General features: G+C 40.7%; 1 protein-coding gene across 1 annotated transcript in view; it reads right to left on the bottom strand.

Moving 5' to 3' along the window:
- Dnah5 (dynein axonemal heavy chain 5) overlaps window positions 1-25,833 on the bottom strand; it is a 249,501-nt gene that overhangs the window by 140,646 nt on the left and 83,022 nt on the right. The window contains exons 25-35 of the mRNA XM_031360281.1: window positions 23,006-23,224; window positions 20,787-20,849; window positions 20,283-20,521; window positions 19,005-19,245; window positions 16,351-16,550; window positions 14,611-14,764; window positions 11,829-11,992; window positions 8,955-9,111; window positions 5,879-6,091; window positions 4,683-4,907; window positions 2,794-2,966 (exon numbers count right to left, since the gene is read on the bottom strand). Of these exons, the coding sequence (XP_031216141.1) occupies window positions 2,794-2,966; window positions 4,683-4,907; window positions 5,879-6,091; window positions 8,955-9,111; window positions 11,829-11,992; window positions 14,611-14,764; window positions 16,351-16,550; window positions 19,005-19,245; window positions 20,283-20,521; window positions 20,787-20,849; window positions 23,006-23,224 (2,048 nt within the window). The remainder of the gene's footprint in view (window positions 1-2,793; window positions 2,967-4,682; window positions 4,908-5,878; window positions 6,092-8,954; window positions 9,112-11,828; window positions 11,993-14,610; window positions 14,765-16,350; window positions 16,551-19,004; window positions 19,246-20,282; window positions 20,522-20,786; window positions 20,850-23,005; window positions 23,225-25,833) is intronic.

The following is a 25,833-nucleotide window of genomic DNA, read 5'->3' as shown; positions in this document are numbered from 1 at the left end:
TTAGCATCTAGATGCTCTTCAGAGCCATGCGAGATCTATGCAGTGCAGCTGGACAAGAACCCTGATGTGTAATGGAGCAGCAAGCAACAATAGGATACACATGAAGAAACATTAGCAGTGAGGATCTTGGAGTGGACAGATTATCCCGGGTTGCCTGGATTCAGTCTGTTCTGGGGAAGCAGAAGACAGAAAAGCATATCAAAGACACAAGACAGGTGAAGAAGGTTGCTGAACAACAGGACATGAATTCAGCCCACTGCTTGTGCTTCTCCAGGTGAAAGGAGAAACCACAGGGAAAGGGACAAAGCAGCTTCCAGGAAGCTGGAACGACTTCTGCTCAAAGGTGGGAAATGGTGCCCCCTTGTGTCTCTATGAAGGAATGCAGCACTTAAGATTTCCAAAAGGGTTAAAATAATAGATTTGTGTGATCTATGATTTAAGCAGCTGAACTTATGTTATCTCTTGTGATAGTATAGAATTAACACAAGCCTGAACAGAGTACATTTTAGACAAGCAAAGTGGAAAGAAATTGTATTTGGAGGCAGGGGGAGGGTGTTACAGAGAGCGCAGAAATGGAACGGAAAATAGAGGGAAACAGGAGGCTTTCCCAGACAGAAGCGGCAGCATTGTGCAGTACTTCCTATGACCTAGCAGAAGGTGGACACTGATGGTGCTCTCAGAGATGAAATCCTGAATCTCACTGTGTCAGGACAGAGAAGGGAGGGAGCTGGTACTCTTTACCACTTACAATTCATTCTCAGACCCTAGTCCGTTCTTAGTTAGCTCTCTGTGGGAAGAGCCCTAAAGACAACTCAAGGTGTTAATGATGGATGACCTGGGTGTCTCCTACTCTACTCAAGTTGACAGTTGTAATTAACCAGCATAAATGGCAAGTGACAGGCAAAGGGAAGAGAAATGACAACGGCCACATCCTCCTGCACACCCCCACCAGTCTTCTGAGTTTCAATTGTGCTTCCCACAGTTTTCTTCTGCCTTTTAAGAGCTCCAAATACCCACGATGCAACTCACAGACCATATGAAGCTCAAGAAGAAGGAAGACCAAAGTGTGAATGGCTCAGTCCTACTTAGAAGGGGGAACAAAAATTCGAGGGAGGTAGAGAGAGGGAAGGAGAGAGGAAGGAAAGGGAAAATGGGGGCAGGCAGGATGGGGTGTGGGAGGAGATGGGGAAGAAGTATACACAGTCAGGAAATTGAACAGAGATGTGTAGCAGTGGGGATGGGGAACTGGAGAGGTAGCCACAAGAAAGTCCCAGATGCCAGGAAAGCAAGAGGCTCCTAAGAACCAGAAGGGATGACATTAGCTGACATACCCAACAAAGGGGAGGGAGAACCTGTAGAGGCCATATTCAGAGGTTAGGTACAGCACCCAGTTGAGGGATAGGGCCACCCACCCATCTCAATAGTATTAACCCAGGATTCCTCCTGCCTAAAAGAAATTCAAGGACAAATAGTGGAGCAGAGACTAAAGGAAAGGCCATCCAGAGACTGCCCATCTAGGGATCCATCCCATATGCAGACACCAAACCCAGACACTATTGCTTATGCCAGGAAGCATTTGCTGACAGGAGCCTGAAATAGCGGTCTCCTGAGAGGATCTGCCAGAGCCTGACAAATATAGTTGCAGAGGTTCACAGCCAACCATTGGACTGAGCATAAGGTCCCCAATGGAGGAGTTGGGGGAAAGACTGTAGTAGCTGAAGGAATTTGCAACCCCATGGGAAGAACAACAATATCAACCAACCAGACCACCCCCCAGAGCTCCTAGGGACTAAGCCACCAACCAAGAAGTACACATGGCTACAGTTGCATATGTAGCAGAGAATGGTCTTATCTGGCATCAATGAGAGGTGAAGCCCTTGGTCCTGTGGTGGTGGGATGCCCCAGCATGGAAGAATGTTAGGGTGGTGTACTGGCTGGTTTTGTGTGTCAACTTGACACAGGCTGGAGTTATCACAGAGAAGGAGTTTCAGTTGGGGAAGTGCCTCCATGAGATCCAGCTGTGGGGCATTTTCTCAATTGCCCCTTGTGGGTGGTGCCATCCCTGGGCTGGAAGTCTTGGGTTCTATAAGAGAGCACGCTGAGCAAGCCAGAAGAAGCAAGCCAGTAAGTAATATCCCTCCATGGCCTCTGCATCAGCTCCTGCTTCCTGACCTGCTTGAGTTCCAGTCCTGACTTCCTTTGGTGATGAACAGCCATGTGGAAGTGTAAGGTGAATAAACCCTTTCCTCCCCAACTTGCTTCTTGGTCATGATGTTGTGCAGGAATAGAAACCCTGACTAAGACAGGTGGTGAGGTGGGTGGGTAGGGGAGCATCCTCATAGAAGCAGGGGGAAGGGAGATGTTGCAGAGGGGAAACCGGGAAGGGGGATAACATTTGAAATGTGGATAAGTAAGATAACCAATAAAAAATAAATAAAAACACCTTATTTGTTCCTCTGAAGAACAAAAGGTGCTGAAGTTAATAAAGTAACCTTTGATGCCCACTGTGATTCACACCTAGGGGCACACACTAATTAATTCCTTCCTTGTCCACTCGATGTTCACAGAGGCATTTCCACTTTGCCTTTGTAGGACTGAAAGCAAGAGAAACCAGGTTTATTTCAACCACCAACCTGAATCCCATGTGAAGACACAGGTGCAAAGTCAGAAACGCTAACTTTCAAAGGCCTTGCTATAAAAGAGCTGTTGGCAAAAAGTCCCCCGAGCCACCCCAGAGACCGAATGCTGGGCGGAGGAGAAAATGGCTGTGGAACCAGAGTATCCCCCCATCACCTGTCCGTGAGCGGCGTTATGACAAGTCTGTCAGTGCAGCCTAAAAACTCATTCTGGTATATGAAAGCCACGTCTGTGATGTGGATCATCGTCTTGTCAGAATCCTCCTTAAAATAAAACCTGCACTGTTTCAGCCACTCAAAGTCCGTAGGGCTCTTGACGTGCATGTGACACTGAAAATCAAAGGTGTGCTGCGTTAGACCTGAGATGAGTCTCTTCCTAAGACATATTAACATTTGCGCAGATCACAAAGTAGAGAAGGGGTAAACCCAAGTGGCTAAGAGACAGTAAGCCTCTTGTCACGGTGACCCAATCAACCAAAAAGAAACCTGAGGCACTAGAAGAGTGGGAGGAGTTAAGGAGAGTGGGAGGAGTTAAGGCCACTCCAACTCTGCCCCTCAAATGGTGTTACAGTTCAATAATAAAGTCGTCTCTATAACTGTAGCCCTTCGTGCATAGTTCCAAATTATCTGAAATGTGAGATTCAAACTATGAGAATACAAAGAGCTACAATAATCTCATTACAAAAAAAATAATCTCTTAATAAGATAAGTCTTTCGGTTGTGGGGTTTGTTCCTTGCCATTTTTTTTTTCCTATGAATTTTTTCTTTTTTTTTTCCTTAGAAAGTTTTTTTGTTTTGTTTTGTTTTGTTTTTTATTTTTTTTTTCGAGAAAGGGTTTCTCTGTATAGCCCTGGATGTCCTGGAACTCATTCTGTAGACTAGGCTGGCCTCAAACTCAGAAATTCACCTGCCTTTGCCTCCCAAGTGCTGGGATTAAAGGCGTACACCACCACCACCACCACCACCCATGTTTTGTTTTGTTTTGTTTTGTAATTGACGCCTTAACCATACCTGTCCTGTACTATATCTTCCTACATGTTATGTCACTAAAAATTAAGAGTACTATTTTTGTTTGTTTGTTTTGTTTTGTTTTTTGTTTTTCAAGGCAGGGTTTCTCCATATAGCCCTGGCTGTCCTGGAGCTCACTCTGTAGACCAGGCTGACCTAGAACTCAGAAATCCCCCGGCTTCTGTCTCCCAAGTGTTGGGATTAAAGGCATGCGCTGCCACTGCCCAGCTCCTATGAATTTTCAATAGGCCAGAAATCCTAATATTTTAATGGCAGATTAGTACCTGGTGATGGTTTTGTCTAAAATTTTTACCAAAACTTTAAGATACTTCAATTATTTCTTTTGGACAAATAAGAAGTCTCAAATTACCCTGTGCCCTTTATTTCTCTAAGAGCCAAACAGTGTGCTTAGCTATTAGGTGAGAAGATTAGCACAAAGCAGTTTGAAAATGCAGTCTTTTGATTCTACCACATCAGGACCAATCTTTTGTGATCTTTTCTCACATGATGGGGCAGAGACACAATCCAGAAGACTATGTACATAAGCGCTTCTTGCCTCTCACCTAGTATTACATTCTATAGAAGAGGACAAACCTCAAGTTCTTTTCCCACATCCCATAACTGTAACTATGCCTCTCCCCCGCCATCCTGCTCCGAATGGTATCTGCTATATTAAGCAAATGTGTTTGTATCTGCCCCCAAGAAAGCAGTGATGTTTGACCAATACATACAAGGGAAACAAGACAGAGAAAATCTTTTGGGGATGCTGCATGACATTTTAGCATCTAAAATAACCACCAAGAATTTGAAAGTAATACCTCGTTACCCCAGTGATGTGCTATAGATTATTGGAATAGGACTGAAATTCCAGCTTAAGGCCGAAAAGACAGTTTGACATGCGTGCTCTGAGATCAGTGAGTCTCTGCCTGAATCTGACCTTTTCATGAATTCAATCTAATCAATCCAGTGGGTGAACACAGATGAACGTCTAGAGTTTCCTTTTCTGTATATGACACACAACGTTTATAAAGCATTTACCAGGTTGTCAAAGATGTCCCTTTGGTGCACATGAATAGTAATCAGAGTCTCATATTTAACCCGTTCCATGGAACTCAGGTCCTTCGTGGTAATCTCAATCAGCAGGTTCAGTAACTCTAGGAAGGACTGGTTGGTCTTCTGCATGATTTTCTTATCAAACTTAGCATTTCGAAGAGCTTCTTCTGAGTCCCGGGTCCATAGCATTTGAATTCCTAATAATCCAACCTTGTAGAGGTTTTAAACAATAACAAAAAAAAAAAAGAAGAAGAAAGAAAGAAAGGCTTTTTGAGAGTGTATACAGTATAGTTACAACTTGCATGGAATTCAAAATTTATAGAGAAATCACAGCATAATCGATCACCATAGTTAATGCACAAATGAATGGCTTTGATGATAGTCAACTTCTTTGATTTGTTTCAAAGTCCCCAGACTCCATTCATGTTGTTTATCTAATTGGTTAGTATGGGAAGCCCTCTAAGGGGTCTATGTCTCTCCTGGGATCTTAGGTCACACATGTTTAGTTCACACTTCTCTCCTAATAGATTTTTTAAGTCATTTCCTGATAGGGAATTAAATTAAGTTGGCTTTACTCAAATGGGCACAGTCTTTGTATATAGTAGACACCCATAAAATCTTAATTATCCACCAGGACTAAAAGAAGTTGTTTCCTGTATTTTAATACTAAAGAATATTTTTGGCCGGGCGGTGGTGGCGCACGCCTTTAATCCCAGCACTTGGGAGGCAGAGGCAGGTGGATTTCTGAGTTCGAGGCCAGCCTGGTCTACAGAGTGAGTTCCAGGACAGCCAGGGCTACACAGAGAAACCCTGTCTCGAAAAATCAAAAAAAAAAAAAAAAAATTTCTAGTTACGTGTACTCTGAGTACATGGTTATGATCTATGTGTATTATGTATACTACAACATAAGGAGATTTCATAAGAGAAAACCTTTTTTAAGTAAAGAAAATACGTTAAGTATCTGTCACCCCAAGTCATATTTAAGTATACAATTATATATGACCAAATAGCCAACAGTTGAAATCTTTAAGCTTATCCATACTTGGTAAGTCCTTACGAAAATCTTAATATTTGGTCAGAATAAAACTGCATCATTTACGAAACATATATAGGCAATATCTATGATTTAAAATGACTGTTTTATAAAAAAAATAAAAACTTTCCAATTTGAATCTACTGACCTGAGCAGGGAAGGAAGAAAGAAATTCAATCAACTGGAAACCAGATTCTTGAATATTTGCAGCTGCCTGGCGAATCACAAGATGTAATGAGGACCGAGACTCCTCCAGCAGAGAATTAAGCCAGACTTCCACATTGCCCTCTGCCATCACAGGCTTATCCAATTCAATTGTTTCACCCTCCCGAGAGGAAACTGACAGAATCCGATCATAGATCTGTGTTAGAAGATGAAAAAGATAGCTATGTTCATATAAAAATAAGAAACACCTTTCCTCTGTGCCCTTTGTCAATGTTACTCTTCCCATTGCAAGTTAAGGTGCAAATCATAAAACGGAGGGCAAAACAGGACATGAAGTCATTTCAAAGCAGCAACCAAAGGCTAGCTTTAGAATCTATAGGAGAAACCTAAATCAATTCTGACTCATCTGAAGTCTAAAGGGCTGAACTTATTTCTAGAAGGAATACTTAATACAAATACGCTGATGGAAGAGAAAAAAATTCTCAAATCCTCCAGGCAACATGGGGAGCTCTACCAAGAGGCCAGTGGCCTCTTAAGCTTCCGTCTCCTCACTTGCATTTGGTATTTGTAATTTTATAAAATTTAGAACCCACAAAACCAGAACCTGATTTTGTACATTTTCTGGATATACCAACTTTGAGGTGGAAACAAAACAACAACAAAAAGCAAAGGCGGCATTATCTGCAGAAGTGACTGTTACACAGAGGCTAAAGATAACAGGCATTTTCCTACAAACTGGGAGACAAACAACCCTTGCTCCTCAACCTGAGACTGTGAAAAGCTTTTCTGTTGAAGGCAAAATCCCAGTACTACAGCAGAAAGACTTCCCCAAATGTTATGAAGGACTTCCTTCTTCATATATAGTTCTTTTAATTTAAGAGTTGGGTTGTTGGTAAAAATAAACAAAGACAAACCACTGCCAGAAAAGCAACAGTGCTTTAGACCCCTTTCAGTGCTGGCCTTAATAAAAACTGATAGACATGCACCATAAAATTGCAAACACCCGTGCCTATGGATTTGAAATTATGGGGAAACATGAATCTCTGCATGTCTCACCACATTAGGGTGTGGTTATGATGGATTAGGCTTCCTGGTAAGAACTGGCCTTTCGACTTTACAGGAAGAGTAGATTTGACCCACAAAGGGCAGAGATTAACATGCTGTGTGCTGCCAGAGCACCAAGAGCTGTTACAAGCTGTGAAAACCTATGGCAGAAGCATCAACAAAGCTTTCTCTCAGGGTCTCTGTCTTAGTCAGGGTTTCTATTCCTGCACAAATATTATGACCAAGAAGCAGGTTGGCGAGGAAAGGATTTATTCAGCTTACATTTCCACATTCATGTTCATCACCAAAGGAAGTCAGGACTGGAAGTCAAGCAGGTCAGGAAGCAGGAGCTCATGCAGAGGTCATGGAGGGATATTACTTACTGGCTTGCTCAGCTTGTTTCTTATAGAACCCAAGACTACCAGCTCAGGGATGGCACCACTCACACTTGATGGCCCTCCCACTCTTGATCACTAATTGAGAAAATGCCTTACAGTTGGATCTCATGGAGGCATTTCCTCAAGGAAGACTCCTTTCTTTGTGATAACTCTAGCTTGTGTCAGTACAGTACACAAAAACAGCCAGTACAGTTTCCTAATAGACAATCAACTCAGCCATCATCTAATTTCTGCCTTTGAGCCTCCAGAATTGAGAGAGAGAGAGAGAGAGAGAGAGAGAGAGAGAGAGAGAGAGAGAGAGAGAGAGAGAGAGAGGTAGAAGCATTTGTTCTAAGCCATGGAAACCTTGGCGCTAGTCCACACATTCACAGTTCCAATCTGGGCTGCACATACCTCTGAGTTCTCACACATACTTCTTTCTGAGCAAACTGCACTCCCCTCCTTTGCCTACTTGGTTAATGGTCCACTCTTCCTCAAAGCATCAATCAAGATGAGTTTACTCATGCAAAGATTCTTCCTAATTTCTTAAACCCAAACCCACATCTGGTCTCCTTGGCAGGCTTTCTTACACAACATGTGCTTAACACAAACACAATAATTATTTGGTTCACATGTATAAACAACTTCATACTGGAATCTCTGAATTAGAAAAATGATCGATTCTCCTTGAGAACAACATAGCCAGCCTCACTGTGGCAAATGGCAAGGTGCCTGACCATAGTGGCTGGCTTCTAAATGCTTACCATGGAATAGGTCTCGCACTCCATCTGTCTTTCCATCAGAGCCTGGGTTCCCTGAGGCTGGTTGGGATATTCCCATTCTTAAAGAAAACACCTGGCACACGATAGCTACTCAATAAATTAATCTGGCTAATAGAGTGAATACATGAATATTACTGAATTGTTACAAGGCACCAGAGGACTGAACACAATGTCAAAAGGGAAAGGTGATTTTCCTAGGAATTTTGGCTACAAGGATGGACTGAACAGTGCCTTCTGAAATCTATGCAAATGCACTCTCCATCAAATTGGATAACATACACAACTCATTGATACCATAAACAAAGTAGGAGTATAAAAGAAAAATAATTTAAGAGACACCAAAAACTTCTGAAGCATGACAAAAATAATCAAATCCATGAGGCAATTCTGTTTAATCATGGCATTACATATAAGCAATTGATTTCTTCAACTTGTTGGATTTCTGAATGCTTAATATGGACAACCATAAATGTTATAAAATATTTTTCAAAGTTGGTGTTTTACATTGCTTTTTTTCCTTGCTTGTGTGTTTTGAGATGAGGGCTTTTAGTATAGTCAGGTTAGCTTTGAATTTATGGCATAATCCAGGTGGGCCTCAAATTTGCAGTCCTCCTGCCTCAGCTTCTTGGTGTTATACAATACATTCTTGATCATATTTAATCTACATTTTGGACACTAATAAATCACAGAAGTCTGACTATAAATTTGGACCCTAGAGTTTGCTTTTAATTACTGGCCAAGAGTTAATAACAAGGAGGTAAATCTTTTGTAAACACAGTACCACAGAAGTACTTGATAGCAACGGTTAACACTCTAACACACAGAGATTACTGGAAGCGATTAAATCTGGACCGACCTTGTCATGGAACTTGACAGTTTTAATGTTGTCAAACACGTTCAGCAAATGGGCCTGGATGGTGTGGGAGTCCGATGCCTGGCCCAGAATCTCCAGCAGTGCAGGATCCGAGACAAAGAAGAATCGAGGAAAGCACAGCCGTTTCTTCTCCAAGTATCTGGAGAGAGGGAAGGACAGAGCTCTGTAAGCACAGGTGCTGAGTCCTGGGATGGGAAGAGGAGGGAAGACCTTGCCACCATCTATCTGTAAGCACAGGTGCTGAGTCCTGGGATGGGAAGAGGAGAGAAGACCTCGCCACCATCTGCTTTTCCCACATTAATGCTTCAGTGTTGGTTTGTGGTATGTTTTATCAAATACCAGGTCATATCCCAATAAAGAAAGGGTGGGTATTTTTAGGGTAAGTAGAAGAAATTATTTATTCTTTCATAAGTGTTTAACTTCATACACTACTTAAGCTAACATATCATGTGTTTTCTTTATAGAGAGCAAGATTAGGGAATCATTTGGAATTTGCTTTGCTTCTCAGCACTGCAAAAAAGTTCCACATCATCTTAGGAGAGAAGTGAATACACCTTTCCCTGGAACAGAAGCAAACTCCAGGGATCAATAAGCTCCATGACAGGGCTCCTGCTCCCAGGGATACCAAAATCCTTGGAATATCCCCATCCCATCATTTGGCAGATGCTCAGAAAGCCAATCTTCTGGGTTTGTATCAAGATTTAAACTTCTCAGGAGCTATTCATGCAAGACAAATGACCTGAGTTCAATCCCCTGGACCAACATGGTAGAAGAAAAATAATGCCCAAAAGTTGTCCTCTAGCATCCATAATAAGTATAATATGGCATATGCTCACTATGTGCACAAACACAGGGACACACATCATTATCATCAATCACTTATCATCATCATCATCATCACAATAAATAAAATATAATTAAAATTAAAAATAAAAAAGCTCATGTTTGGGTCTGAACAGATAGCTCATTGGTATGATGCTTATGATCTGAGTTAAATGCACAAAACTCATGCTTTAAAAAAAAATACAGTAATGTTGGGCAGTGGTGGCGCACCGCACACCTTTAATCCCAGCACTTGGGAGGCAGAGGCAGGCAGATTTCTGAGCTCAAGGCCAGCCTGGTCTACAGAGTGAGTAGTAGGACAGTCAGGGCTATACAGAGAAATCCTGTCTCGAAAAAACAAAAAACAAAACAAAAAACAAAAAAAATACAGTAATGATGGAATACACTTGCAATCCCAATGATAAGGAGGGAAAGGCGGCTAGATCCATGGGACTCACTGGCCAGCCAGCCTATCCTATTTGCTGAGTATTAGGCCAATGAGAGACATTGTCAAGGAATAGGTGAACTGCACCCAAAGAAAAACAGCTTAAATTGTTCTCTGGCTTTCACAAGCATGTGTGCATACATGAACACACACATGCACACCAGCTCAGGCTTGAACTAAACCATGGTGGGCTAGAGAATATACAATAGAACTTCCCCAAAGCATCCACTCAAGGACATAAACAGAAAAGAAACAAAAGCAAATATTTTCCTGGAAACAATAGAGCCTATAAAGCCATGCCTAAGTATGTATCTAAGTAGTCTATTCCTCCCAGGTAGGACCTCTTTCACTTAACTAAGATCCACTTGTGAGAAGGGTGCTCCAGTATCACCCTCTAATGCATTATCCTCTCTTTTCCTAATAGCTTTATTACTTCTAAACAGCAGTCTCAAAGCTGGTTTTGAGTACCAAGGATAAATAAAGGAACCACAGTTTTTGTTCAAGTTTGATATTCATCTTTTCATTACTTCATTAAAGTAATTTCAAAATTCCACTTGAGGCCCAGTATTCTTAACTGTCACCTATGACAGTGAGAGCAGCCTGGCTTGGTTCCTCGGGGGCTCAGCACAAGCTGGTTCTGACTGGCACCAGTCATGAGGCCACAGAGAAGAGTACACAGGCAAAGGGCATCTGCCTCCCAGAGCCAGCCAAGGACACATCATTGTTCAAGTTCAGAGAGTGTTGATGTACACTTAGAAAATCACTTTCATTGTGTCTCTAGTTTGTGATTTTTCTTGGAGTCACTGCTTGCTGATTCCTTGTTATTGAGGGGGTGGCAGTAGTGGTGGTGGCGGGGGATGGGGGGCAGTGGAGGCTGCTGCTGCTGCTGGTGGCCTGGTTTGGTTGTCTGGTTTGGATTTCATTGCTTTGGTTTGGTTTGTATACGTGTGTGTTTTGTTTGTTTGCTTGGAGAGTTGTTTTTGCTTTTAGTTTTTGCTGTTGATTTGTGTTGGATGTGCACGCTCGTGTGTGTGTGTGTGTGTGTGTGTGTGTGTGTGTGTGTGTGTGTGTGATCATTCCTGGCTTTAGATTATTACCATTTAGATTAGATTTAAAACCAGTAACAGAAAAGCAAGGGAAAATATTATGAGTCTTTGAATTTTCAAAGTCTACATGCAAGTCTATGCGTACCCATGCACTGGTAGATACTACTGCATACACTCATATCTCTATAATCTTGACTGTTTATCTATATATGCTATTTCATATGTAATGAATACAATGGAATATTTCAGTTCTGTATCTGTAGATATAGAAGAAGATAAACAAGAAAAATGTCAGAAGGGAGGTACAATAATTTTCAAAATGGGTACTATAGACGAATGTTTATAGGACCTTTTAATATCTGAAGTCCTTTGTCCAGCAGCAGGATGCGTGTTACATGTGAGGCTCCAAATGACAAACCTCATCTGTGCAAGTTTTATGTGGAAGCCAAACAGCACAAATGTGGCTTTTATCACCTACTCTTTCTGTTCTCTTTTTTAACCTCTCCATGGCTCTGAGAGCTTAAAAGGAACAGCTGAACTCACCCTGTGAGTGACTTCTGGCAGATTTCCAACTGGTCCAGTAAGTGTGGTAGCAGCTGCCCCATGGTCTCATCTCCAACACAACACTGAACCACATTTGGTATCTCATGTGCCCGCGTCATGATCTTCACCCAAGACTTGTCTATATTAGAAAAGCGCTTGGCTTCCTGTAAAAAGGACACATTGGACACATCTATGGTATGTCTAAATGATGAAGCATCTTACATGTTTCCAGCTGAGTCCATCATTCCAACCAGGGTAGACATCTAAGCTGTATACGTCTGAGGTCCACACAGTCTATTTAAAGCTTCCTTGTGTCTTTCTCATTATGTCATCTCCCTTTTTGAATAAGAATTTGTAGCTCAACCCTGGCATTTCCACTATGGTAAGTAAAACAGAAACTGAATGCAAAACTAAAGGTCTGTACAAGACAACTTGGGAAGAAAGACATCTCTGAATTGTTCTCATGGGTGATCTCTAAGTAGAGTGAACTTATTATTTTCAAGAGTTCTGCAGAGGATTAGATTGCTTGTATGTTAGAAAGCAAATATCAAGTCTTTAAAAACAATAACACACACAGAGAAATGCATACCTAGTCAGAAGAGTGCAGAGACTAAGTGTTAATTGAGTGCTCAGCCACAGGAGGAACATCTAGGTCACAGCCCTTTCCCACAAGATTCAGGAAGTATTTCATAAGGACTGTAAAGAACCAGGGGTTGAAAGCCTAGGATGAAACTGTGTCTCCTGAACATGACAGGACCAGAGTATTTACTAACTCACAGCAACTATTGTTGCCTACAAAAAATCTGCACATAATCAAGTCAGCCAACATTATAGTATGGGGAGGCATGAGACCCCCCCACCCTAATAAGGCGCTGAGAACAAGTTGATGGCTTCTGCGGGAGGGAGAGTCAAGCTTCTTCAAAGGTGTGGTTTCTGATAGATCACCATGCACCCCTGGATGGCTCCACACCCGTGAGTATATAGACAGAGTAGATTGGACTCAGTGAGTTATTTGGAAAGAAGAAAAAAAAATGGAACAAAAGTTGCACACAAAGTGGGTCAGCAGATCTGGGAGGAGTTAGGGGAGGAATGATCAATGAGATCAACCCACATTTTATGAATTCTCAAAAAATTGAAAAATTAACAATATTTTTAAAATAACACAAAATTATTTCTACTATAATATTGCAAAAAATAGACTTTTTAAGAGAAAATGGAAAATGCATATGTTATTTTGGTATTGTTAAAATAATCATTTTTCCTTTACTTCCTTAACAGTTCCTTTATGCCACTAATAATCCTAGACTTACCAACACGAGAGAAAGAAATGTCACTTTAAACCTGAAAAATTGTACATTAATGTTTCCACTGACATGTGAAAAAGAAAAACCAAAAATGCATAAGTGAACATTTAAATTTTTAGCATATGAAATTGAAAGACCCCTGGGGGAGACCCCCACTCAAATCTCGGGAGGACGTACACCCAAGGAATCACAAGAGACCACATCTTGATGTAATTACAAGAGGTATATTTTAAATTTCAGGACGCCCTGGTTCGGCACCACAGTTATCTCATGCAGGAGATAATGGAGCCGACCACGAGGCTTGAAAGTTAGAGGTTTTTATAGGAAAAAGGAACAAAGAGATCAGTGTGGTCATACATGATTGGCTAGTTCAAATATTAACTATTACGTGCAGAACAGAGTGGAAAATTCCTAAGGTTGGTGTTAATCTGAGTCAACAGAGCATCTGACCTTAAACCATATCTGAGAGGACCAGATGGTCCATTACTTAGTGTCTGCCAGGCACGTCTTTGCAGGCCTGGGCCTTGGACATGTCCTCATTTGCCTAGACATGTTTTCCTCTATGTTTATAGTTTTATGTCTTCTTGACCTGCCAGCTCTTATGATATCTAACAACTTGTTTGCTCTTTCCCAGGCCTATGTGGCCAGTTTGTGATGGATTCTTAGGCCCATAACTTTTCTTCCTAGTCAGCACAGGTTTAAAGCTTTAATTTCTCCTTACAAAATCATTTCCTGCTGACCAAAAGATAAATGTTCTGCCTTGCAAATGGTTAACAGATCTGCTTACTATAGCTCACCGAAGTAACTAAGGAGAAAGTTCAAGACCTTTGTGTGATAACAGTGGACATAGTCATGCTTCTGCAATTCAGATATGAGGTGAAATGTCCTAACTGTATGAGCAAATCAAAGTAGTTAAATAAGAGTTTTTTAAACTTTAGTTTAAAATGTCTTTAAAATCTTAAAATATGCCCAATATGTGCATAGTGAGGTAATTACAATTTGATGAGAAAAATATACTCAACATCTCAGAGAGAAAGCCTTTTCTGGCAGGTTTCCTACCCTCAATTTTATAGCACAGATATAATTAGATATATTCTATAGTGTGCATTATTTTTAAATGTCAGTAGTAAAAGAACAAATTATCCTACAATTGTCAAGATAACTATCCCATAAATTTACACTGTTCCAAACTCCACCTTCAAATTATCTGAAGTCTCACACAATGACACAGAATTTCATGCTCTGGATTTTTTGATCCTCCGTTTCCTATCAGACATCACAGGTTCACAGCATTCTCGCTCCGTAATTACTGTCCTTGTCTTTCCCATAAATCCCCACTTCCTTTGAAAAAATAACAGCATCGGAAAAGAAAGCTAAGTTGCTAGAATCAAAGGTTCAATGAAGATTAAGGAGTTCTCAGTTCTTAGATGTTTCTCAAATTGAATAACCTGATGAAATCATAAAGAAACTTCCAGAACCTTGGGCAGCTGCTTGGCAATGTCTCCTCCCACAAAGACAGCTTCTAGATAAATCCACAAGTTTTGAACGGTCATCCAGTTCTCAATGATGTCTGTTGAGTTGGAAAGGCACTGCACCCATTTTTGAATCTGGGCTTTGAATGGCATATTGTACCTAAAATAAGGAACACTTATTTTGATTATGTTGTCAAAATAAAAAGACAGTTTTTAACTTGTATTTTTAATGTTTACAATGCTGCCTGCTAGGAAAGTAAACAGGATCCTATTGAATGCTCTCAGTTTAGCTTTACAACTTGAATCCAAAACATGGATAGCTACAAGAGACAGATAAACTAAAGAAATCAGATACGAGACAACTCCATCCAGATTCCAGAGAATTGCTGTGATTTCCTGAATCATATGATTTTTTTTCTGCTGAATTTTTGTGCCCTATTCCACAGGAGGTATAAGCTCTCATTCACTAGTGGCACTTCCAAGATTATTGGTAGACACTGAATAACTAATATAAGTTTCAGTTATCATAATATCTGGGCCTCTTTAACCTGATTTTCCCATGTCTCTTCCTAATTTGCTACCCTCCTTTGGCCCAGCCATTCCTGCATGTGCATACATGTATGCTAAACTTTATACTATTGCTGAATCCATAATATACAGATACAAGGCCTAGAACAAGCAGTCAATAAACACATAATTGAATAAATGTTTCTCACACAACTCTGCAGGGTAGATGTCATTGGTTTAAAAAAAAACAACAACAACAACAAAAAACCTCCTGCATCCCTAATATAAATCATTGTACTTGATATTTATGCTTTTCCTGTCTCTCGAGTTGTGCTGTCAATCAAACAACCTAACCTTCACACTCTCCAATTAGTGTATGATATCCAAGTTTCTTAGAGACTTACCAAGTGCTAAACAGCCCAAACTCAACACTACCAAGGGTGTGAAGACTAAATTCTGTAGCCTGTATCATTTACTCAGATGTGACAAATAAATGAAAAATGACAGGAATTTTATTTAAATAATGTTAAGTAGATAGTATTTCCTACATTTAAATTATTGATTTACAAATAGTAAGTGCCTGGAATTACAGTGTTCAGGAGGCAGAAGGAGAAGCATCATGAGTTCAAGGCCATCCTGGACTACACAACAATATTCTGTCTCAAAAAAAGCTATTATTAGGCATAGACATGGGATGAAGTTTTAAACCCAGAGTGGCACAATATATTCTTATCTCAGTGATAGCCACACAACCATCATATCTTCGAGATTCTAGTGTATAATAAATTACTTGAGGAAGAGTATGGAGAAGTAAGTTCATTAGGAAGTATGAGACTATGGTTTTTGTGTTAACATTGCACTGTAGCTACAATCAAATGGTCAAACCGAGGTATCAGACTGGTTTCTGGCTGCTGCACAGTACATGCTGGCATGATCATCAGTAAGGTATGCACCCAGCTAAGGGCTTCTAGATCATCAGTGTGAGAACAGAAGGGTTGTCAAGCCGGATGATTCTAGAACTCAGAGTCATACCTGCAATCTGCAACGTGTTGCCCTGTCAGTTCTGCAGAGGGTCTGTGTGTCAGCAGCAGCAAAGACGGCATGCTCAGAGCAATCCAAGGGGCTACCTGCAGGTGCCATTCTGTCCAACTGATGCCTCAGACACATCCCATAAACAGAGAGATGCCATAAAACTACTGCCACTGTGGAGCTTGAAAAGGAGGGAAATGGTTTTCCTACCTGTTGCTCAGGAGAGAGCCCAGCAGCATCAAGCTGTCCTCCATGCTGGTGATGACTTCTGAGGTACTGTCTCCTCTCAGGAGGAGTTCTCCACGGGTCTTAAAGCTGCTGAATGTTAACGTTTTGTTGTCCCACTCATTGATCACTTGCTTCAGCTTTTGCTCAATGTCTCGCTCCTTCACGGCACTGATGCAAATGTCCTATCAACAGAGTAAGCTCTTGGTTAGCCCAGGAAAGTTGTATCTTAGTGGGAGTCTAAGTCCACAAGAGCTCCTCTTGTTCATTTCATATGCACTTAAAGAGTCTGTGTTTGCAAATATCAAATGGAATGTCATGAATGATTTGAATGTCTAAATAAATACAAATAGAAGGAGAGGAAGATAAAGACAGGTCTAAGTAGAACCTTAATTTCTAAAATTTTCCATTCATGTCAGAAAAAGAAGTAACAAAAAAGGTTGAATATCATTTTACATTTTACAATATAACAGGCTCAAGATTCACTGTCCTGATTTCCCTCTCAGGTCGGTGTGAGAGGAGAGAGTCAGCAGAAATCTGAGTTCTTCCGGCTGTCCAGTCACAGTCTCCATCACCAGCGTCTTCTCCTGGACCCCTGGCTGAACCCCACCTTTACCCTCATTTCCTCTCACAGTGTTCATTTTCTGGGTGACTTCATTGCTGTCCAGGTATTCAGTAGCCTTCATGTCTCCAGGGGGGACCCATATATATTTGCCTCCTCATTTAGTAATGCAAATGTTTCAACAAAACAACAAGCACAACCCATGACTCTGCCCAAGTTCAAGCTCAATCTTTGGGCCCATCACCCAATCTGACTTCTTACAACATTCATTGTTGGTCTCTGTGATACATATGTATCCCTCTGATCCATGCAGAGCTCTCAGAAAGGAAGCTAGAGGGGGTTTTTTTGTTGTTGTTTTCCCACCCTTACTACCCTGTCCCACCTTTCCCACCATGCCCCTCCTTCAACAAATTCTCTCTAGTTTTACTCCCTAAAAATGTCATAGATCTATTCTTTTTTTTTATTGTTTTATTAGATGTTTTCTTTCTTTACATGTCATACAATATTTCCTTTCCCAGGTTCCCCTCAAAAAAAAAAAAGAAAGAAAGAAAGAAAGAAAAGAAAAGGAAAAGAAAATAAACAAAAAGCAAAAACAAACCCCTGTTCCCTCCCCCCTCGCTCTGGTCACCAACCCACCCTCTCCAGCTTCCTGGCCCTGGTATTCTCCTACACTGGGGCATAGAACCTTCACATGACCAAGGGCCTCTCCTCCCACTGATGACCTACTTGGCCATCCTCTGTTATACATATGCTGCTGGAGCCATTAGTCCCACCATGTGTACTCTTTGGTTGGTGGTTTAGTCCCTGGGAACTCTGAGGGTAGTTGGTAGTTCACAATGGAGTACTACTCAGCTATTAAAAATAATGAATTTATGAAATTCTTGGGGAAATGGCTGGATCTGGAGAATATCATCCTGAGTGAGGTAACCTAATCACAAAAGAACACACATGATATGCACTCTCTGATAAGTGGATATTAGCCCAGAAGATCAGAATACACAAAGTACAATCCACAAACCACAAGAAACTCAAGAAGACCAAAGTGTAGATACTTTGTTCCCTCTTAAAAGGGGGAACAAAATATCCATGGAAGGAGTTATAGGGACTAACTATGGAGCAGAGACTGAAGGAAGGACAATCCAGAGACTGCTCCACCTGGGAATCCTTCCTGTTTTCAGTCATCAAATCCAGACACTATTGTGGATGCCAGCAAGTGCTGGATGACAGGAGCCTGATATAGCTGTCTCCTGAGTGGCTCTGACAGTACCTGACTAATACAGAAGTAGAGGCTCACAGCCATCCATTGGACTGAGTACAGGGTCCCCAATGAAGGAGCTAGAGAAAGGACCCAAGGAGCTGAAGGATTTGCAGCCCCAGAGATCGTTTCTTAACTCTACAGCTTCATGACCTCTACTCTCTGTCAACAAATGATTCCCTCTTCCCTAATCTATCACAATCTCTAAGTATATTTTCCCATCATTCTCTTCTTATCCTCATCTTTCTGCATACCACTATCAGGTTGATCTTTATAGAATGCAATGCGATCTCATCCCCAATGAAGACACAGCTCCCAGGTGGCTCTACATTGCTCTGGATACCGAAACTAATGACATGCTCAACGCACACTCTACTTTGCTGGCCTCAACAGTTCCTTTCTCTCCTCATGCATACCAGATGGCCACAGTGCCATCCTCTGGTTCTTTCAACACACTTCAGACACTTCATAAATGATGTTCTTCCTGCCTGGAATGGTTTTATTTGCACATTCACAACCTCTCATCTCCAGAATACAATTACTATATTCCTTTCACCCAGACAGACTGGAACCCAGATAAGACAAGTCCTTTGTCACAGGCTTTCCTGGGACAAGCAGCATACTTTCCTTCCAGGGCAATTTGTTACCACTTATAGCTGTCCCTTCATTTGTATAAATAACTGCATTATTATACACAATCTAAAAAAGCAAGAATTCATCTCTATATTTCCAACATAGACCCTTTCCACAGTAGAATTCACTAAAGAAGGAGTTTGTGGCTGGGTGACAGGAATGCATTGTTCTACTCCCTGTCAACGATACCTCAATTTCCTCTTTGTATTTCAGAAGAGGAGCCTCCATGATATTTCGTAACTTAAAGGTCTCATTGCCCACATCCAGACTGTGCCCAGTGAGAGCAGTAATCCTCTGCCAGTGTCTCTCCATCATGGCATTACTGGCCATGTATTCCAGCAGTGGGCAGCACTCGCTAAAGTCATCAATGGTCTTCTTCAGATCCAGAAAGGCCTGCCAATCTTTCAGGGCTCGGGGCAGCTTCCGACACCTGCGAGGGAAACCAATGGGGAAGACCACTGAATTATTCAAAACCCAGACATTATCATCTATAATTATCTCCTCAAATACTATCTCACTTTCAGATTTTATGGCTGATAAGTTTATATTAAAATAACCATTTTATGGAAAAATCTTTCTCTAAATCAGAGATTTTTTTTTCAATCTTTCATGACACTTGTCTAAATAGAGGTTTTATTTTCAAAAGATAAGAATCTTCTTTCAAATCATTTCAACTTTATGACCATGAAACTAAGAGGATTCCAAACACAGCACAACATAAAGTTTCCAGTTGTTGACTCACACACAGCCAATGGCCCTCCACTTTCCTTGGGCTCAGCTGTTTAAAACATGCTAGGGAAAAAAATGTTGACCTATGCTTTTATTTCAGGAAACTACCTAACATAAAATTCAAATAATTTTAAGTGTAATACAAACAAAATCATCTTTCTTCCAACTACATAAAAGGCCACCATCACACTTGACCAGCTTTGAAGAAGGTAATTCTTTCAAAGTACACACACAGGGAAAAACAACAAAGGAGTATTTCACAAGGATGTTATAACAGTGACAGAAGTCAGAGGAAGGCACAAGAAGACAGACATGCCAGGCACATTTCTGAAACACCTGTGATGACAAGAAAACTTGAAAGCCTATCACACACGTATGCCCTATGGACTGATAAGAAGGCTCGGAGGTAAAATCCTTGCAAGCATGAGGTCCTGAGTTCAATCCGCAGCACCCACATAAAAAGCTGGTCATGGTGGTCAATGTCTGTAATCCCAGAACTAGGGAGGTGGAGACAGGAAGATCAGAGACTCATTGGCCAATCATAGCCAACTAGTGAGCTCCATGTTCAGTGAGAACCTCTGCCTCACAGAAAGATGGGTAATTAGAGAGGAAGACACTGACATGGACCGCTGGCCCCCATCTCTCACACACAGAAAAAATGCTGTCTCCCCCCACCCCAGCATGGATATTAAATCAAGAATTCAAAATCTCTGGGAATGCAAAACTTTGCTTTCTTACCTGTTTTGAAATTCTAAGAGTTCATTGTTGATTTTTTCGATATTCACTTCTGACCAAAGGGTGTCTTGATAGCTATTCACAGTCTCTATGACACTGTTGTATAGGCTATATATTTTCTGTAGAAGATTTAGCTGCTTCTTTATCTCGAGAAGCTGAGGATACTGTGTAACTGGCAAACCAAAAAGTTCCTCTCCTCCAGTGTAGGTGATGTATTTACGGTATATGTTATCAAATTGATTCTGATAAAAAGCATAAGGGAACTTCATCAGAATGATTTACACATGGGCTAACATGTTGGCAAATAAGCAAGAATGCACAAGCCAAGGGCACACATAAGTACAGTAGTAAGTACTGAAAATACCTCTAATTATGACAACAGTTAACTTAGATTTTTCAATGTAAGTACATCCTCAGTCATACAATAGAAGTCTTACCCTTTACATGTACTACACACAAAGAAAGACAGTCATTGCTTAGGAAGTTCAGAGGAATGAAAAGGTTTACCTGGAATATAATCAGCCTGTCGCTGGCTTCCTGGGGCTTCAATCCACTTGCCATCGGACCATTCTGATGCAGATTAAACACAGTAAGACAAGATGAAGCATCTATACACAAATCTCATGAGATCAACATACTGGGATATCAAAGTTTCCATGCATGATATATACTTGATTGGATGTTGTGTTTGTTGTTATTGTTGCTGTTGTTTATTTTTAATTTCCCAAAAGACCTCTGAATGTAATCTACTTGGAAAGATGTTTCTAGTCTAGAAAGCCAAGGACATACCACAGTACCCATTGGTTAAGAAATCTTGAAAGTTTTCAGCCACTTATTGTCTACCTCCTAAATGATACTGGCAAGGAAGAATCAATGGCTTTTCTGGGGAAAGCTTACAGTTCTGGTTTTGAGATAAAGCACTATTGTAATTATCTTGCAGATTCTACCACTCTAACAGCTACCTGGAAAATGAAACATAGTCTACACAGTCCAGTTCAGTGTTCCTGAATTTTGACACCTCAAATAAGTTGCCTTGGGCACAAATTGAGTCCATGGACTCCCGCCTTTATGAGCTTTCTAGTTTGAAATGCTACCTTTAGTCTCTGCTCCATAGTTAATCTCTGTAACTCCTTCTGTGGGTATTTGGCTCCCCCTTTTAAGAAGGAATGAAATGTCCACCATTTAGTCTTCCTTCTTCTTGAGTTTCTTGTGGTTTGTGGGCTGTTCTTCCTGTATTCCAAACTTCTGGGCTAATAACCACTTATCAGAGAGTGCATACTGTGTTTGTTCTTTTGTGATTGGGTTACTCACTCAGGATGATATTCTCCAGTTCCATCCATTTCCCTAAGGATATCATAAATTTATTGTTTTTAATAGCTAAGTAGTACTCCATTGTGTAGATGTACCACAATTTCTGTATCCACTCCTCTGTTGAGGGACATCTGGGTTGTTTCCAGGTTCTGGCTATTATAAATAAGGCTGCTATGAACATGGTGGAGCATGTGTCCTTATTACATGTTGGAGTATCTTTTGGGTATATGCCCAGGAAGGACAAGCCAGCATAAATATAGCTATCTCCTGAGAGGCTCTGACAGTACCTGACTAATACAGATGTAGAGGCTCACAGCCATCCATTGAACTGAGTACAGGGTCCTCAATGAAGGAGTTAGAGAAAGGACCTATGGAGCTGAGGGGTTTGCAGCCCCTTAGGACGAACAACAATATGAACTAACTAGTACCCTCAAAGCTCCCAGGGTCTCACCCACCAACCAAGGACTCTGCATGGTGGGTCTGATTGTTCTGGCAGCACGTGTATAGTAGAGGATTGCAAATTCAATCATCAATAGGAGGAGAGGACCTTGGCCCTGTGAAGGTTCTGTGCCTCAGTGTAGGGGAATGCCGGGGCCAATAACTGGGAGAGGGTGGGTGGTAGGCATGGGGAGGGGGGAGGCAACAAGGGTTTTTTTGTTGGTGGTGGTTTTGTTTGTTTCTTTGTTTGTTTTTTGGAGGGGAAACTGGGAAAGGAGAAATTTACATGTAAATAAAGAAAATATCTAATAAAAAAGAAAGAAAGGAAGAGAGAAAGAAAGAAAGAAAGAAAGAAAGAAAGAAAGAAAGAAAGAAAGAAAGAAAGGAAGAAATGCCACCACCTAATAGATTCAAAACTGACCCCACACACGCTTCCTTTCTGTTGCATGTTATAATTGGCCAGAAATGGATCTCATCACACAACACATTTACACCACATTTCTTGCACTAAAGCCCATATACATAAGTAAATTGTGGATACCAGAGGAGCACAGCTCCATTTGCCTTGTCTACCGCTATGCATGTCTGCAGTACAAAGGTCAGCACCTACACAGGCTGAGAGCTTAAAGAATTAATGTGTGCTGTGGAGAAAGGGGAATCATGTTTATATGTAAATACTATCATTCTATACAAACTTAGAAACCATTCTAATTTTTATTTTAGTTTGATACAGGGACATACTATAGCCTGGAGAGCAACAGAACAACTTCTGAACTTTTCAGTGCTCACTTCATGAAAAAATTATATTCTGAATTAACTCTTAAGGGGAAGAATTTAAAAAGAGAAATATGTTTGCCCATATAAATATAAGAGTACTCTTCCTATGAAGGTTTATGGAATTTAACATACAATTTTAAAACAGATATATTCCATCTGTTCTCCCCTAAATTCTCATGGAGAGAAAGGCAGAGCCATACCGAATCATAGTCCAGGTAAAACTGTTGGCAGTCTTGGAGGAACACCTCCACTGTGCTGATCAGCTCTTTCCGGAAACTGGGTTGCAAAGTGCCTAATTCATTCTGCACATCACTGGCCCGGGCCAGCAGCTTCTCCCAAGCATAGCGCAAAGTGTCCACTTTGTCCATCTCTTCCTTGGCTACCAGAAGTCCATACTTGTTAAGGAGGGCATAGGATTCCTATGGACAAGAAGGAAAAGTGTATTTCTAGCAGTCAAATGTGTAAATCCTTATGCAGTCATAGAATAGAGCTAAGAATGGGGGACCAGCATGATGGAGAGGCTACCCTACAGGCTCTAATTATTCTCTTCATGAACTTTAAGGACCTAAGTGAGCAAGTCAGATCCAGTTCTCTCATCTGTGAAATGAAGAGACTCTGGCTATCTCACAGAATGTCTGGAAATGCCTAAAAACATCATTTTAAATGCACTTTCAAAACTGTAAAACATGACACAAAAGATATTTTTACTAGGTCTCAAAATTGTACTTGAACACTATAAAGTTATATCAAGTGAATGAGAAAACATAAAATTTAACTTCTAAAGTTAGGATAACAAAATAAGACACCATTTTAAATCAATCTTAGTTTACTTTGTTCAGAAGGAACAAGCCTGTCTCTGACTCTTTTGCCTGCTGCTGTGACTGTTTTCCTCAATATATATATAATACCTACATATATATACATATACATATACATATATATATATATATATATATGTTAGGGTTTTACTGCTGTGAACAGACACCATGACCAAGGCAACTCTTATAAGGACAACATTTAAAGGGACTGGCTTACAATTTCAGAGGTTCAGTCCATTATCATTAAGGTGAGAGCATGGCAGCATCCAGGTAGACATGGTGCAAGAGGAGTTCTACATCTTCATCTGAAGACTACTAGCAGAATACTGGCTTCCAGGCAGCTAGGATGAGGGTCTTAAAGCCCCCACTCATAGTGACACACCTACACCTACTCCAAAAATGTCACGTGTACTCCAACAGGGCTACACATAATAGTGCCACCCCCTGGGCCAAGCATATATAAATCATAACAATGATTCATATATATATATATATATATATATATATATATATATATATATATACTGAGAGAAGAGGAGGGAGAGGAAGCAGCAGTTGGATGTCATAAATGAGAGAAGAATAAATTTAAAAATAATAAAAAAAGAATGTATGACAGACACAAGAAAGTCATTTTCAACTAAAGTTTGAGTGAAGTCTTTGCTCTTAGAGTGCAAAACATTTGAACTAAAACGATTGATATGACAAGTTACCAATCTCAAGTGCTCAAAAATAAAGAAAACTACATGGATTTGGTAGATTATGGGTTGTTTTTGGTGTGTGTGTGTGTGTGTGCGCGTGTGTGTGTGTGTGTGTGTGTGTGTGTGTGTGTGTGTGTGTGTAAAGAGACTATCATTTTGACAGGGGAGACATTAAAAGAGTTGGAGAGGTGGAAATGGTATAAATACTAATTTTTAATAACATTAACTACTAATATAGGGAAAATGAAATTCAGATAACCAAAGTTAGTAATTCTTTTCTCCTTTGTTTTATTCTTTTTATAATTTTGTGTGTACATTCATTTTACATGGTTTTGTGCTACACACACAAGGATATCTATATATAATGGTATGTAAGCCACTCTCAGGAAGACAAATATTGTATGTTCTCTCTCATCTATGCCTCCTAGGTCTTACACAGATCCATATAATTGTGTGTGTGTGTGTGTGTGTGTGTGTGTGTGTGTGTGTGTGTTGTGAAAGGGAAAGCAGAATGTCTGGGGAAACAGAAGGGGACTGAAGAGGAGAAGCAAGAAAATGAGCTGCAGGAAAGTGAATAGTGCTTTGTTTGCTTTCATAGGAAATCACTGCTGGCCTCTTCTCCACCATTGCCCTCACCACATGGATCTGATATTTGACTGACACTTTCGAAGAAGAGGAGAACACAGATTTAGGTAAACATAACCCTTGGCTTTATCCTGTTCCTCTTCTATGCTTCAGTATAAACAAGAACCTACCAATAGACACACCTACAGCTGGAAGACCCAGAATGGTCCACTACATCACATCTTTCAAATAAAACTGTTGACTCTTCTATTGCCTTAACTCTCAGGTAGGAAGAAATACACTACCTTCAGACTCAACAGACTCCCAAATATCACACAGATAATGGGACATTTGCTTTGACAACTGTAGTCCCAAGAAGATGACAGGTCATGTGATTATCTTTAGATGGCAAATTATGAATATGCCATGGTGTGTACCATTGTCATGGTAATATGAAACCTCTCAAAATTTAAAGGGAGATGAAGGAAATTCAAAAATGGAATCTCTCTTCACCACTTACACTCCAGACACTTGAATTAAGTTTGACAGAGAGTAATGTTTTTTATTAGATATTTTCTTTATTTACATGTAAATTTCTCCTTTCTCAGTTTCCCCTCCAAAAAAAAAAAAAAAAAGAAAAAGAAACAAGCAAAAACAACAAAAACAAACCCCTGTTGCCTCCCCCCTCCCCATGCCTGCCACCCCGCCCTCTCCCACTTTCTGGCCCTGGCATTCCCTACACTGGGGCACAGAACCTTCACAGGGCTGAGGTCGTCTCCTCCTATTGATGATCTAATTTGCAATCCTCTACTATACACATGCTGCCAGAACAATCAGACCCCTCCATGCGCAATCCTTGGTTGTTGGTTGAGACCCTAGAAGCTCTGAGGGTACTAGTTAGTTCATATTGTTGTTAGTCCCAAGGGGCTGCAAACCCCTCAGCTCCAT

This window comes from Mastomys coucha, unplaced genomic scaffold (genome assembly GCF_008632895.1).
Source record: "Mastomys coucha isolate ucsf_1 unplaced genomic scaffold, UCSF_Mcou_1 pScaffold8, whole genome shotgun sequence".
Taxonomy (NCBI): domain Eukaryota; kingdom Metazoa; phylum Chordata; class Mammalia; order Rodentia; family Muridae; genus Mastomys; species Mastomys coucha.
The sequence above is the reverse complement of the archived record's forward strand: the minus strand, read 5'-3'. Positions and strand labels throughout refer to the sequence as shown.